We start from the raw sequence: 15250 nt of genomic DNA, 5'->3' as shown, positions 1-15250 counted from the left end.
GAGGCAGTAGGCATGTTAACGTGTTAGGAACTATTGTGGAAGTTTGGAAATAGAGGTAAGATTCAGTGAACGGTGTAATAGAACACTGGCATTTAATTTATCAAGGTGAAAAAATGTCCTTCTGTGTCATTTGCCATGCGTAGGTAGTACTCAGTAACTGATGAACAGGACAGAGTGTCCCTGAATATGTTTTCTGAGGGAAGAAACAATGACACACACAGGTCTACCATATTAAACACGCCCCTCAGGGGCTCAGATATGCTGAGCTCTCTCTTTTGTTCTTTCCCAGGACAATGGGGGGCAACCAGACTTCTGTTACAGAGTTCCTCCTAGTGGGATTCCCACTCAGCCCTAGGATGCGGGTGCTTCTGTTTGGGCTCTTCTCCATGTTCTATGCCTTCACCCTGCTGGGCAATGGGGTCATCCTGGGTCTCATCTCACTTGACTCTCGACTGCACACCCCCATGTACTTCTTCCTCTCCAACCTGGCCACTGTTGACATAGCCTATGCCTGCAACACGGTACCTCAGATACTGGTCAACCTCCTGAGTCCAGCCCAGCCCATCTCCTTTGCTGGCTGCCTGACACAGACCTTTCTCTTCTTGATTTTTGCTCTCACTGAATCTTTTCTTCTGGTGGTGATGTCCTACGACAGGTACGTGGCCATCTGCCTGCCCCTTCGGTATTCTACCATCATGAGATGGAGAGTCTGTGTCACACTGGCCGTTACTTCCTGGACTGTAGGAGTCCTCATGACCCTAGTACAAGTGGTGTTAGTTTTACCATTGCCCTTCTGTGGACCCCAGAAAGTAAATCACTTCTTCTGTGAGCTTCTAGCTGTTCTCAAACTTGCCTGTGCAGATACCTACTTTAACAAGGTTGTGGTTGTAAGTGCGGGAGTGGTGGTGCTGGTGGGACCAGTGTCCTTAATTGTGGTCTCCTACAGTCATATTCTGCGTGCTGTCCTGAAGATCCAGTCAGCAGAGGGACGCCAGAAAGCTTTCTCCACCTGCTCCTCCCATCTTGGCGTGGTGGGGCTCTTTTATGGCACAGCCATTATCATGTATCTTGTACCCCAACGTGGGGACCCCCAGGAGCAAAAGAAATACCTCCTCCTGTTTCATAGCCTTTTCAATCCCATGCTGAATCCCATGATCTACAGTCTGAGGAACAGAGAAGTCAACGCTGCTCTGAGAAGGAGGCTGAAAAGGAAAGACCTTCGTGAGAGCCTCGCTGATAAAAAATAACTGAGTAAACAGACACATGTGTCTCCCTACCCAATATGTGCACAGGAATACAGAGACATGCTTTAGGCCTAGGGCATCCTTTGCATGTTCTTGAACTTCTCCCATGACTCTCTCCTGGGAAAACCCAATTTGCTCCCTCTCTACAAGGATGCTGCACAAGGAAATGAGCCCTATTCCACCTCTCTGCTTGGTGCATGCACTTGTAATATGGTCATGAGAGATATTCTGAATAAGATTAAATAAATTTATGTATTCCATAATCAGGATTTGTAAACTAAATTTTTTAATAAACCAAGGTATTGGCAGAATATGTAAGATGTAGGAGTTGAGACTGATTACATAGGAATTATTGAATTATTTTAATTTTGGCAATGGTCATCTTCAAAAATTGATCTACATTTAAAATATTTGGTTGTTCTCCTGCATGTGTCTATGACATTGATGTTTTCTTAGGCATCAAGAACTTATATTAGGAAGAGCAGGAGCCAGGACTTCAAGGGAGAGAGGATTAAGGGTGTAACTCTGATGGAACTAACAAAAAGAAGAGAATCCTGAAGGATGTCAGGTGAAACATACAGACACATTGGAGATTTCTTTGTGGCTGTGTTTCTGTTTTTGCAGTGTAGGTGTAGATCTGGGATGGTAGATACCAGAGGAAGAAGGCAAAATGGATGTAGCTGAGAGACCTTGGCAGAATTAACATTTTCTCTCATTGGTTTGGTTCATTGTCTCCTATGGGAAATGACAAGGACTTGGAACATCTTCACAAATAAGAGCAGACTGTAATTGTGAGGACTGTTTGAGCAATGATATGGGACTATAAATTATCAATAGTAATATGCTCTTTAAAGTAAGAGATGTGAGGTGAGTTAAATGACAATATTAGTCAAACATGAAATCCAACACAATTATGCAATGATAGAACACAGTTTAAAAGGTCCTGGGAAATGATGTATAAAGGGACTTTTTCAAAACTTTCCTTAAATTATATGCGAAATTAAACCCGAATAATTAAACAGCACCATAGAAAAATATTTACATTTAAAATCATGATTTACGTGTATGTGAAGAGTTTTTCAATAAGAAAATGTATAGATTCCTTTCTTACAAAGCATGCTTAGATTTTTGGAAGTTTAGATTTTTTGTGTGTAAAAGAAATTTACTAACTAAGGTTTATTGAGAGGAAATACTATGTGCAAAATGCTTAGCAGAATCTATGAATTATAATTAGAGCTCAAAATTGTAATTATTAATATTATACTCTACACATTTTTATCATTTTAAAAGAGCAAGGACTATGACTTAATGAGATAAATAAAATGAGATTTGCTACTAAGCATCCTGGGCATTCAGCTCCCCCCTGGCCCTTGTCCTTGTGTTTGTTGTCCTGAGGCTGCCCTTCTGTGGGCCTCATGAAGTTGACCACTTCTTCTGTGAGATCCTGTCTGACCTCACACTGTCCTCTGCTGCCACTGGGTTCCCCTAGCTTGTCACCTTTGTGGCTTCTGTTTGTCTTAGTGGGGCCCCTGTGCTTGGTCCTGGTCTCCTGCACACCCATGCTCTTTGCCACCCTGAAGATCCAGTGTTAGAGTCCTCAGTTCATTAATGTCGTGTCTTCCTCTTTTTTCATTTACTCCCTTGTTTGGGGGAAGTACATCCCTCAATAGCATTATAGAGGTAAAAAGGTGTACCATGGCAAGTTATGGTGGGAACAAGTCATGAACACTTCTAATTTCTCATCATTGCTTATATCATTTTATTTTTTTCAGCTAGCTCATTGAAATTCTTTGTGCCAAGTGGACTTGAAAAAACTAAGACAGGACTGAAGCCCTGCAAAGGAGAAATTTCTGTCTCAGCAGAAATAATATTAAAATGATATTAGGGGCAGCTCTGGGTTTTCATTTAATTGTGATTTGCAAACATTTTTATTCCTAAATTGACCTTCATTTAATAAAGGTCCATCACTAATGATGGTGCCATGTATGCTTTGTAATATTTATTCGTACTGAAATGTAAAATATTAATCAATGTAAATATTAACAACACACAAGAAATGTAAGGTTTTTGAGAGTAAATGTTTTTCCTGCAGTGTTTCAAAAATCAGCAGCAAAAAAATTTTAAAAAACATGATGAACCATGACGTCTCTTGGTACCCACTGTGAGCCGTGTTAAATGCCATCGTATTCTCCTCATAAAAAGAAATCAATGTGGCGCCCTGACTGGGTGGCTCAGTTGGTTGGAGCATCATCCCCTACACCAAAAGGTTGTGTGTTCATTCACCTGTCACTGTGTGTTTGTGAGGCAGCTGGTGGATGTTTCTCTCTCTGCTTCTTCCCCTCTCTCAAAAATCAATGAACATATCCTCAGGTAAGGATTTAAAAATGATTTTTTAAAGAATTAAAATGGTAATTATGCATATCCGAATGAACATGCACCAAATCATTATCCATAGCTCTTTCTGGGTATTGATGGGTGAAATTTATTTTTTTATAATAATGTTGTTTTGCTTGTAAAATAGAGGAAAGATGAAGAATGTGAGAATATTAAAAGTAAAAACAAGTGACTTCAGCACAACTGTGAAGTGCATTACAACAAGGGCATTCAGTCTGCCAGTGCAGGGAGTCCAGCTCCAGCTGAGCCAGCTGAAGAGGGCTCCGAGAGCGCTGTCATGGACAGGGGTTGTGTCTGAACTCAGGTGGGTGATGAAAGGATGAGACAGACTCATGACGAGAAATGAGAATTTCTTTTTATTTTATTTTTATTTTTTTAAATAATTTTTAAATTTAATTCTTGTTCAAGCACAGCTGTCTGTCTTATATGCCCAACCCTGCCTCCCCCCGCCCCGTGCTCCCCGCCTCCCTCCCATTTCCGCCCCCCACCCTTAGTTATTGCCCATGTGTCCTTTATACTTGTTCATGTGAGTCCATCCCCTTTTCCCCTATGATTCTCTTCCCTCTGCCCTCTGGACGCTGTCAGCCTCATCCGTATTTGAGTGTCATTGGTCATATTTTGCTTGCTTGTTTGTTTTGTTTAGATTCCTGTTAACAGTGATATCATATGGTATTTGTCTTTCACTGCCTGGCTTATGAGAAATGAGAATTTCAAGAGTGGCAGTATTGGGGAGGAAGTTTTGACTGGCGTAGACAGTGTGTGCTGGGGAATGGGGAGGCGAGTAGCAGAGATTCAGTCGGACACAGATTATTTTAAGAAAAAAACAATTTGTCGCCTCTTACATACTACAATATGTTTTCTGCTCACCAGTAGATTAAACAAAGTGATGTTATTGTGTAGGGCTCCTTCCGATGCAGTTTCAGAACTAAGAATCTCTAGAGAACTCAACTAAGATACACTCAGGGAGTTAGAATGGGAAAGATTTTGCAATCATCAAGCGTTATCAGTGAGAGAGAAAGAGATTTGTTTTTCATGTTAGCTGTGGGCTTTGACACAGAAGGAAGGAAGAAAAATTGGCTCAGAAGTCTGGAGATGTTGGAAATGGAAGGCAAACTATAGAAAATTGAGGGAGAGGTATACCTAAATCTCCAGGTCAAAACTGTGTGTGAGCAATGCACAGTGATTATTTGGCAGCCACATGTTCTCTTTTGGGAGGTGACAATTTCTCCAAGATAGCATCTTAACAGGATCCTTGGGACCCCTACCACGAGAGATCAAGAAATCACACTCATCTCCACAATTAAACAGGAGGAATCAGTAGAGCAATTTTAAGACTGATAAAATAAATATTGAGAAAAAAGTAATTAATGGCTGAATTTTTATTTTCAATGCCAGGATGTGCATACTTTAGAGACATCCTGGCCTCACCCAATCCCAATCATGCACACATACACAGTCACAACTCCCAAATGAAAACACACCAATTCCTCTGGGGTACTGAGAGAGCAAAATGCATGGACGTGAGACATGCACTCAATGATTCACTGCCACAGGAGGGTAGCAAAGCCTTTAATCTCTGTGGTGAGAGTCTGAGTGGATGTAAATCCCCAGGGTCTGTCCCTGAATCATCGTCTGCATCTATGGGGAGAGAGGTGGGTTCTGGTGAAGCTAGAAAAAGCCTTTGGTGGCAAAAGCAAGTCAATCATCAAGTTCTCTGATGAGAGCTGTGTCTGGGCTTCACTCCCAAGGAGTCCCCTTCAGAGAGGAGACTCAATGCCTTTTCTTTCCCCCTCCATGAGGTTTTGTCTAACTCTAAGGCCATGTTTGGAGAACAGAACATAGATTATACCACTGTAAGTAATAAATGCTCATTAGCCCTGAGGAGGGGTTTGCAGGTAGGATATGGGAAAGGGGGTGAATGAAGTGACTGGCTTTAAGTGTTGGTGCAAAAATGCCTGGCATGTGTGGCCCTAAGCCTGTCTCCATAACCAGCGACCTGAGGACATCACTAGGGGCTGCTCTCTCTGCCCATGGTGTGGCCCTGATGCCTCTGACCCTCTAGGACTCTCCTGAACGTCCTCATGTGGCTGGCAGCTCCTGACATGNTAAGGCCATGTTTGGAGAACAGAACATAGATTATACCACTGTAAGTAATAAATGCTCATTAGCCCTGAGGAGGGGTTTGCAGGTAGGATATGGGAAAGGGGGTGAATGAAGTGACTGGCTTTAAGTGTTGGTGCAAAAATGCCTGGCATGTGTGGTCCTAAGCCTGTCTCCATAACCAGGGACCTGAGGACATCACCAGGGGCTGCTCTCTCTGCCCATGGTGTGGCCCTGATGCCTCTGACCCTCTAGGACTCTCCTGAACGTCCTCATGTGGCTCACAGCTCCTGACTTGGCTATGACAGTGTCAGAGAGGTGGAATCAGCAGGCCACCCATGCAGAATGTGATCTGGCTACAGAGCTACCTGATCTTCGGGGCCACGTGACCCAGATGCCACTTTCTACAATGAAAACGCCCCCACAGTAACAGACTCTGCTTGTGCAGACTCTGATCTTCCCTCTCCACCCTGTTTCCTGCTTGTCCCTGCAGATTCATGGGAACAGTGTCTCACCAGAAAGTCCGCACTTGCCATTTATCCGGAAGCCAGGTGACTTACTCTCACAGGTCAAATGCAGTGTCTGTCACCATTAAGATTCTCTGGTTGGTCTTTATTTTAGTGCAGGAATATTAAGCATGTAACCTGTTTCCTTATGGTTATTGGATCCAGAAGTTTCTCTCCGATATTGGGTGTTAAAATTCCTAATATATCTCTAGGCACTTATTAAGTGTCTTATGTCAGCTAATTCATTTAATTCTCTCAGTAATTAATGGCTCACCTCAAGTTGTATCACTAAGAATTCTATTTGCCTTCTCATTTTTTCCTGCCACTTACAAATAGTTTTATCCTAAGTAATTGATTGTGTCTTTCAAAAATATCTTACCAACATGTATGCCAATCTCTATGAGTCTACATTGTTTTAATTATGTACTTTGATTAGTTAATTCTAATCACTTGGGAGGAGGAAGCTAATGACTTGCATATGAGATAGCTGAAGCACCCACGCTTTATTCTAAGCCTGGGTGCATTGGAAGACAGAGGAGACCCCGAGCTTGACTTTTATTGCACTCTAGGGGGCCATCCCAGGCCCTGCTCTCAGCTGGCCTGCCTCTCCCCTTCAAGCTCTTACCCTCGCTTCACCCCTTGGAGGTCTCCCATGGCTCATTCAAGCACCACCCCTGGAAAGAGAGCTAGTCTTTCCAGGTTCCCAGGTCCTCATTAGCTCTAAAGACATGCAGACAGGACCTTTTCTGAAGGCATTATCTAATTCCTTTACCATTCCCTTTGTTCCTTACTTTCCATGATGACATGCTTATTCCAGAAGAGACTTAAAAATACACAACATGTCCATGCTCCTGGAAGTCTCGGGGAGTAAGAGTTCTCTGAGCCCCCAGTTCAGCTGCATCCAGGGAACCCCTTAATACAATGCTTGGTGGGTCCACAAAGGGCCATGTTCCTTCCAGTCATTAATATTATGTCGTCCAGCAAGTTAGTCCATTTCCCATCTTACATCTGCTGATTGGAATTTCAATATATACCCTTTAACTGTGCTCTGCTTGCATGAATTTAAAAATAAATAAATTTGTAAGAAGTCAAAAGTATATCTGTCAGATTCAATACAATCAGTTCAGGAATATTTGAGTGACTTTGTAAGACATTTTACTGACCATAATTTTTCACTATTTCCTGGGAGCTCCAGCAAAATGTCAGCAGAAGTTAGTCTAAGAGGGCCACTTCCTTTGGACAGAAACACCAAATGCAAGCAGACATAGACACAGAAGTGCACAAGAAAGAGAGCGCATGACTCTCAAACTTGCGATTGCAAGGCACTCTGATCACACGTGTCTACTGGCAAGCACATGGGTCAGCCACAGGGATGTAAGTACAGGAATTCACAGAGGCAGAGTCTGGGATGCCTCCCTCAAGCAGTGGCAAGGGCAAGAGGCAGCTGTCATGAGGTTGAGATGCACAGTGTGCACTGGTAAGCATTTTCTTATAAACTGATGGAAAGATTCCTAGACTAGATGACCATTCAGTGTCCTGTCACTTCTGATTCTGCATTGATGGGCACTGGTTTTTATTCTTTTGTCATGCTTTTGTTTTTTGACTAAAATCCCCAGAAACTGCATTCCCAATGAGAAAACTAAAATTTCAGTAAAATGTGCTTCTCTGAATGGCACAACTCACTGTTTTTGATCTGTGCAACACCAGAAGTTTGCTTTGCCTGGGCTGTCTTTTAGGTTTAGGTGGGTGTAACGGTAATTTCCCACCTGACTTTAGATCCTTCTTTACTCTTTTTAAACAAATTTATTTATTTATTTTTAGAGAGAGAAAAAGAGAGGGAGAAAGAGAGGGAGAGAAACATCAATGTGAGAGAGAAACATTTGTTGGCTGGCTCTACTCTGTGCCCTGATCAGGGACCCCAATGGCAACCAAACCAGCAGCACAGGCCTTTGCCCTGGCCAAGAATGAAAACACTGACCTTTTGCTTTGTGGAACAATGCCCAGCCCTCAGAGCCACACTGGCCAGGGCCATTCTCCTTACCTATTTCAGTCAATAGAAGTGTTTGATCTTTTTCTCTATCAGTACAGTTCAGGAAAAAATTCTACAGTAAACAATGGGGTTGCGTTTGGAATGTCCCTTTCCTGTCAAAGGCTAACTGTGTCTCATGATGCAGTGACTTAGTTCCCCCACTGGAAGCTCTGAAAAAACCTGCCCCTATTCTGACATTTCCTGGCCAGCTGGGTGAGGGTCACTGTCCAATGAGGAGCAATGAGGTGCAGCTTCAATTCTAGGTTCCAGCATGGCCTTTTTCCAAGTGGAAATGTCTTATATTTCTTGTTAATGCACAGGGTTTATTATAAAGGAACAAATAAGCAAACAATTTATATGAAAGGAAATCCCTGCATGACCCTTTTTTCTAGAGATAATCAGCATCAAAAGTTTCATGTTTAATTTATAAAATTTCCCCAGATGTATGCACATAGGCACACAGGACATCAAGTAAATACGTTCATGTTGTAAACTATAAATCAGATCACATTCTACACCCGTGCTTTGACTTCCTGTGGAAGATTTTTATTTCACTGTATAAGGAGTCTTATATTATCCTGCTTCTTTCCAACATTGACCTTTTCAGTGGCTGCATGGTAGCCAAATATTTCAATACAACTCCACCTTACAAACTTTTACATCCATTTCAACAAGTATGTAAATCTCGGTCACTACGGTTCAGGTCTCCTGAATTTCTTCTAGTTTCTGGACTCCCCAAGTCCTCCCAGTCTGGGGGCTGCACCTCTGCTGCTAGGTGGGCAGAGCACAGCCCAACTGGGCTGGAGGCAGGTGGGCTGCCCTGTGTCCTTCATATTCCGCCCATGGGTCTCCTCTTTGGTGGGACCTTTCCAGACAATCCTACCTAAGGAAGCCCCTAGAACCAAGTCACTTCCTGTCATTTTGGCCTGTTTATTTCCTTCATAGTGCTTTTTACTTTTAACAAGTGTTTTTCCTGATTTGTTTACTCCTGGTGTTTTAGGGACGGTCCTTCAGCGGGACCTCTCCTTTTTCCTAGTCTAAAGAAATAAAGTCAGAAATAGACACCGGGAATTAAGGAGAAATAAAGACTAGGTCTCAACGAGGCCTATTGGGGAAACATGATTTGTGTCTTTGACAGTATTTCTCTACAGATTTCAACCTTCAGCTCACTCCCAACCTCCATCAGGACAAAAGGTGTTCTGCAGGCTTTACTTAGGGGTAGCAGAAATGTAGGGGACCAAAAGTGGGAGCAGAAAAGGCACGTCCCCACTTCCTTTGTCCTGTTTCACAAATCACATAAATTAGAGGACAGACGGGAGCAGGAATTCACCAAGGCATTTCCATTCCATGGCAGGGACCTTTTCCCCCCAAACAGAGAGGCACAGGTAACAGGTACACCTCTCTACTCCTTCACTGTCCCTCACCCCTTCAAAATATGTCCACTTTACCCACTGCCATCCCTCCAGAGTTTAGAACAGAGGTTGGAACCCATGAGGCACTGGAGGTGCCTGAAATGTAAATTTAAAGGAATTAAAATTTTGGGGAACATTAAAATGTTGAGGAATTACTGAAATGTAAATTTAAACTGTATGAAATTATTCACACATCAAATTCGCCTAGGTTGTAACTGGTAATACTTAGTACTGACAACTGCATGGGAAGGAGGCGGGGCCGCCACGTGCTCAGAGGGAGAAAGTGGTGCAGGTCTCCTGCAGGGAGGCTGGCAGTGGGTACCAAAGGCTCTGAGCATCTGCGTCTTTAGCACCTGCAGTTGTGCTTTCGGAGTACAACCTAAGGAAATAATCATGAGTATAGAGGAAACTTCAATTTGAAAGAATGGTATTCTTAATGTTACTAAACATTAGAGAAATACATAATTTCCATGAAGAATTTAAATGACTGTGATAACAGAACATTGTACTAATGGTTAATGACATCTGTAAGATAGTATTCTAATGCATAAAAATTGTTCACTATTTTAAGTGAAATGATAGTTAAAAATAGTCTGTATAGGATAATCTCCTTTTAAAAATATGAATCTAAGGATCTAATTTTCTTCTTAAAGAAAGCATTGGAGTTCTTTTTAAATATTTTTCTGGATGTTAAATTTTGGGCTTGAAATTTAAAAATGAAGGTAGTTGAAGCTGTTTCTTGAAAACATGTGAAAATATTGTAGAGGGAAGCACCAGGTTGTGCGTGGTACCTCAGTGTGATGATGCTGTCCAGCCCTTTTGTAACCCTTTCTTCCTTGGCTCCTGGACAGACCCAGGCACCTGCCAGGAGGGGGTGCTCAGAATCCATTGGAGCAGCTGTGGGTGGTCAGCAGGGGATTTGATGGCAATGAGAGTTGCCAACACTAGGAAGATATGGTGATGACAGAGGATCCTGGCATGCCAGAATGTGAGATAAGCTGTGACATCTGTCTTTATATTAAGTAATAAACAGGAAAAGAGAAACCACCCTCAAAAGGACAATTATAATACAGCTGTCCTCTTTAAATACATTTGCTGTTTATGTTAATCTGTTTTCCCCTTTTGCTTTCATCCTTGAAAGGACTGCAGAAATGTCATCAGGTTGAACTGAACTTAAGACACATGCCTGGGTTCACTTGGTGTAGCCATACTACCTTTTCACTGATGTCTACCTTCCAGCATCCAGTGCGGATGAAGAAGTAGCTTAAACTCTCCAAATAAAGCTACTGGAGATGGGGAAAAGGAACCAGAAGAGCTTCTAGGAAATATTAGGCTGCTGCTGGAAGGAGGAGTTTACAAAGTTTGAAAGGCATTACAAAATTGAGATGTTGTTTTGAAGGGATTTCAAATTGTAAATGAGTGGGTAGGAAAGCAGGTGGGAAGGTGAGTGGATAAGAAAGCAACCCAGAAAGAAAAGAGGAACCTAATCACTTCCTATCTTGGACCAAGAAGGCAAGCAAGCCTAGGAAATGAGACTGCCTCCTACTGTAGATGTTTGGTCAGGGCCATTGCTCTTCTTTCTACATTAATAATCCAGACCCATGCCCTTGAAGGGAAGGCAGATCCCTGAGTTCTCCAAAATAAAATATGTCTACAGGTGTGTGTGTCCTGTTAGGTTGAGTATATAACGATGTATTTTCTTACATTTTATTATCTATGTGTAGATAGATTCTATTATTCCTCTGATGCAAGGAGAGTTTTTCCCAATGTGTGTGAATACACATAGTTAGCTTTGTACAGTATATCTAAAACCAAATTATAGAGAATCCGTTCAAAGTAGGACATTTCTAAATGCCTGCACGGTAACATTGGGTAAGTAGTTTGTGTCCTGACTGCCTTACAGCTGTGACCCTCCTGCCCTGGTGGTGGGCTTGTCTGTCTCCTCCCCAGGAGAATGGGGGGCAACTGCACATGGATCACAGAAGTCACCCTGCTGGGCTTCCAGGTGGAGCCAGCACTGGAGTTTGCGCTCTTTGGACTCTTCTCTCTGTTCTATGCCCTCACCCTTCTGGGGAATGGCGTCATCCTGGGTCTTGTCTGCTCAGATTGTAGACTGCACAGCCCCATGTACTTCTTCCTCTCCAACCTGGCCATCATGGACATGTTCTATGCTTCCACCAGTGTCTCCAAGATGCTGGCAAACTTAGTGAGCCTGAATAGAGCCATCTCCTTTGTAGATTGCCTTACACAGACTTTTTGTATCTGACCTTTGCTCACGCCGAGTGCCTGATCTTGGCGGTGATGTCCTATGGTCAGTATGTGGCCATCTGCCACCCCCACCATTACTCTGTCATCATGAGCTGGAGAGTGTGCTCGGTCCTGGCTGTCACGTCCTGGGTGTTTAGCTTCCTCCTGGCTCTGGTCCATTTAGTTCTCATGCTGAGGCTGCCCTTCTGTGGGCCTCATGAAATCAACCACTTCTTCTGTGAGATCCTGTCTGTCCTCAAGCTGGCCTGTGCTGACACTGGGCTCAACCAGCTTGCCATCTTTGCTGCCTGTGTGTTTACCTTAGTGGGGCCCCTCTGCTTGGTGCTGGTCTCCTACACACACATCCTCTGGTCCATCCTGAGGATCCAGTCTGGGGAGGGCCGCAGGAAGGCCTTCTCTACCTGCTCCTCCCACCTCTGTGTGGTTGGGCTCTTCTTTGGTGGTGCCATGGTGATTTATATGGTCCCTGACTTCAGTCAATGAGAGGAGAAGGAGAAAATTCTGGCCCTGTTCTACAGTCTCTTTAACCCAATGCTGAACCCCCTCATCTACAGCCTGAGAAATGCTCAGGTGAAGGATGCCTTGTGTAAGGCACTACAGGTGAAGTCCAGGTGAAGGGAAAATTCAGAAAGTTCTCCCAAATGGAAGTTTCCTAGCTGTGTTTCACACAGCTGAAGTTTCACAGCTGAAAAGAGCAGCTGTGTTTTACAGTTCTGAAAAACCGTTAAGTGTTGGTTGAGCAGAGAACAGCTGGGTTGACATCTTCTGTTTTCTGTTTGCCACCTCATCGAATGTCATGTTGCCTCCAGGACGCACCAGTGTGCACTCCTGAAAGAGTGAGGATGAAGAAGGCAAAGTGTCTGAGCATTATTGTGAAAGCAGTTCAGACCTCGTAGAGCCTTGGAAAGGTTCTCAGAGATTCCCTGTGGTCCCTGGGCCACACTCAGAGGACTCATAACAGTGCATTCAGACTTCGAGCTCCACATCTGTAAAGTGAAAATTATGATCATATTGAACTGTGTGGTTACTGTAAGGTACTTGGCACATTTTTTGAAATGTAAGAAGGACTCAGTAGTTGTTGTTCATGGATGTTATAATTTGTCCTCGTTTGTACCTATGAGTCCTGAGTGCAGATGGCAACACATCCTAGCCTGGGGGGGGGGGGGCGTTTTCTCTCAGTGTCGCCCTTACAGGTTCCACGGAATTTCATCCTGTACAACATGTAGAGAAGCAGGCATTCACAATGCTAATCATTTCAAGAGTATGGCTGCCATCATTCTTGGTGTCTGTCTCAGGGTTAAAGCCCCTGAAATTCCTGCAAGTTCATGTAGAAACAGCGCAGCACTAACAGTCACCCTGCCTGTTCCCCAGTGCTCTTCCTCCAGGGACAGTCAGACCCCATCTTTGCTATTCTCCACAGAGGAAATTCCTCCTGTGTGGTGCAAAGGAGCCACATGATGTTCACTGTGTTAAAGTAATCACTTAACTTGTAATTTCTGCGTAGGTAAAAGCCTTCTCCTCTTGTTCATACACAGTGAAGAGGCGTGTAATTACAGGTGCCATTCACTTGGAAAACAGGGGTTCCCCTCAAGCCAGAAACTGGAATTGAGAAGAAAACACTTGATGAGACACTAATGAGAAGTCCGCGTCTCTTGTTGTTCATAACGTAGATGTAAAGACATCTAAGAGGAAATCCAAATGCTGGTGTTGGGGCCCTTTCTTTCACATGGACCATGTGGAACCTGGGGTGGAAGAGGTAGGACATGAAATAATGTCACACAGAATGTGTCGGTTCCTTCAAATAAGCGGTTAAATAGCTCAGGTGGCAGGTCGAATAAGAATAAGGGGGATTTTCAGCCTGGTGACCAAATAGCTGCGCACATTGTAAGTCAGGCTGTTCTAAGCCCTGTGGAGCATTTAACATCCATCTGAGAGAAGAGTGAACTGCAGGAAGGTGAAGACCAGCAGGCTTTCACCTGAGCATGAGGAGAGAACCAGCGCCCCCTGGCAGGCAGCATAGTAAGAGCAGCCACCCAAGTGGGACAATGGCACAGCAGAGGTGAATTCAGGGGTGTGGGGGTTAGGACTGTGGAGTTAGACACCCTTCCCAGTAGGCAGTGTCTGGCAGAGCTGAGTCTCCCTGCTGCTGGGATTTTGTAGTTTGATCTTTAGATGACTAGAGATTAAGCTACACATGACCACAGATAGTTAAATTGTGAGACTGATTTCACTGAGCACTGTCAAATCTCAGAATTTACTGGAAGGATTCAGGAGTTTAAAATTTGCTCACTGAAGCATTATATCACACAAATCTATTGAGATAATAAATAAAATACTTATACTCAAGGAAATAGTGTGCAGCTGTTCACAGCATGTTCCATATTTTGACATGGGAGATAGTTTCTGATATGTTTCTAAATGAAAGAAAGGTAAACTAGCAACACTGGTTGATACATGCATTTAATACATATGAAAATGTACAGTAAAATGGTATAACTGTGTATACACATTATTAGTAACACTTATTTGTTTTTTCAGGGTATTACCTCTTTAGTCTTAAATAGAGTTTCATCATGTTTTTCTAAGAAAGTTTTGAAACTTGATGTGAAATGCTCATACAAGGTAAGAAGCACCATATTCACACAATGACCCATATTCCTAAACTTTAATCTTTAAAATGTTGGATTCTGTGATTTTCTGAGTAGGAATAAAATAATAATACAAACTTAGTAATTAATAAGGTGTGAGTTACAAATATATATTTTGCCTAAAAATAAACTAAGAAATAATATCAAGACCATTTCTTCAATGTTAATGTTAATTTAGTGAATAGATTTGACTCCTAAAAGGGAAGTCAGTTACGCTGTTTTCATTTTTCAGAAACATGAGAATGTGTTATACCAGGAACAATTTGTGTTTCTTGCCAAATTTTATGCTTGCTGTTTTAAAAGAGGACATCAAAAATGTGACAAAAGTCCTGATAAATGTATAAATTGTTGAGATTTAGATACTAGTTTATGAGTATGACTCTTTTCTAAGGTAATCAGGCCCTTTTGGAGAAGTGTCTGTGCCCATGGCTGACGTGGAGAATGTATGAGAAAAGTGTGAAACAGCCATCATAAGTAAGGAAGTGCTCAAAAACTATGGAGATGTGCTAGAAAACAAAAGGGCAAGCTTAGGTGGTCCATATGTAAAATAATTGGGCATGAACAAATAGTAAATACTTATAATCCCTTGATAAAAATTCTCCTTTCATGGAGATTACATTATAGTTAAAGGAGACTCCAAGACTGTGTA

At 42.7% G+C, this 15250-nt stretch overlaps 1 protein-coding gene and 1 pseudogene across 1 annotated transcript; both read left to right on the top strand.

Annotated features, from left to right (window-relative positions):
- Positions 1–293: 293 nt before the first annotated feature.
- LOC119002877 (olfactory receptor 13-like) lies at positions 294–1247 on the top strand. Its single transcript, XM_037068958.1, has one exon. It carries the CDS (start codon positions 294–296, stop codon positions 1245–1247), a length of 954 nt encoding a protein of 317 aa, XP_036924853.1.
- A 10392-nt stretch (positions 1248–11639) lies between these two features.
- LOC119002876 (olfactory receptor 2A14-like) lies at positions 11640–12568 on the top strand (annotated as a pseudogene).
- The last annotated feature ends 2682 nt before the right edge of the window (positions 12569–15250 follow it).

Source organism: Sturnira hondurensis, unplaced genomic scaffold (genome assembly GCF_014824575.4).
Source record: "Sturnira hondurensis isolate 20B ecotype Veracruz unplaced genomic scaffold, ASM1482457v3 Scaffold0018310, whole genome shotgun sequence".
Classification (NCBI taxonomy): Eukaryota; Metazoa; Chordata; class Mammalia; order Chiroptera; family Phyllostomidae; genus Sturnira; species Sturnira hondurensis.
The sequence above is the reverse complement of the archived record's forward strand: the minus strand, read 5'-3'. Positions and strand labels throughout refer to the sequence as shown.

Bases quoted from the DNA above. Each gene is read 5' to 3' on its own strand.
- LOC119002877 (XM_037068958.1), top strand. From the start codon at position 294: ATGGGGGGCAACCAGACTTCTGTTACAGAGTTCCTCCTAGTGGGATTC.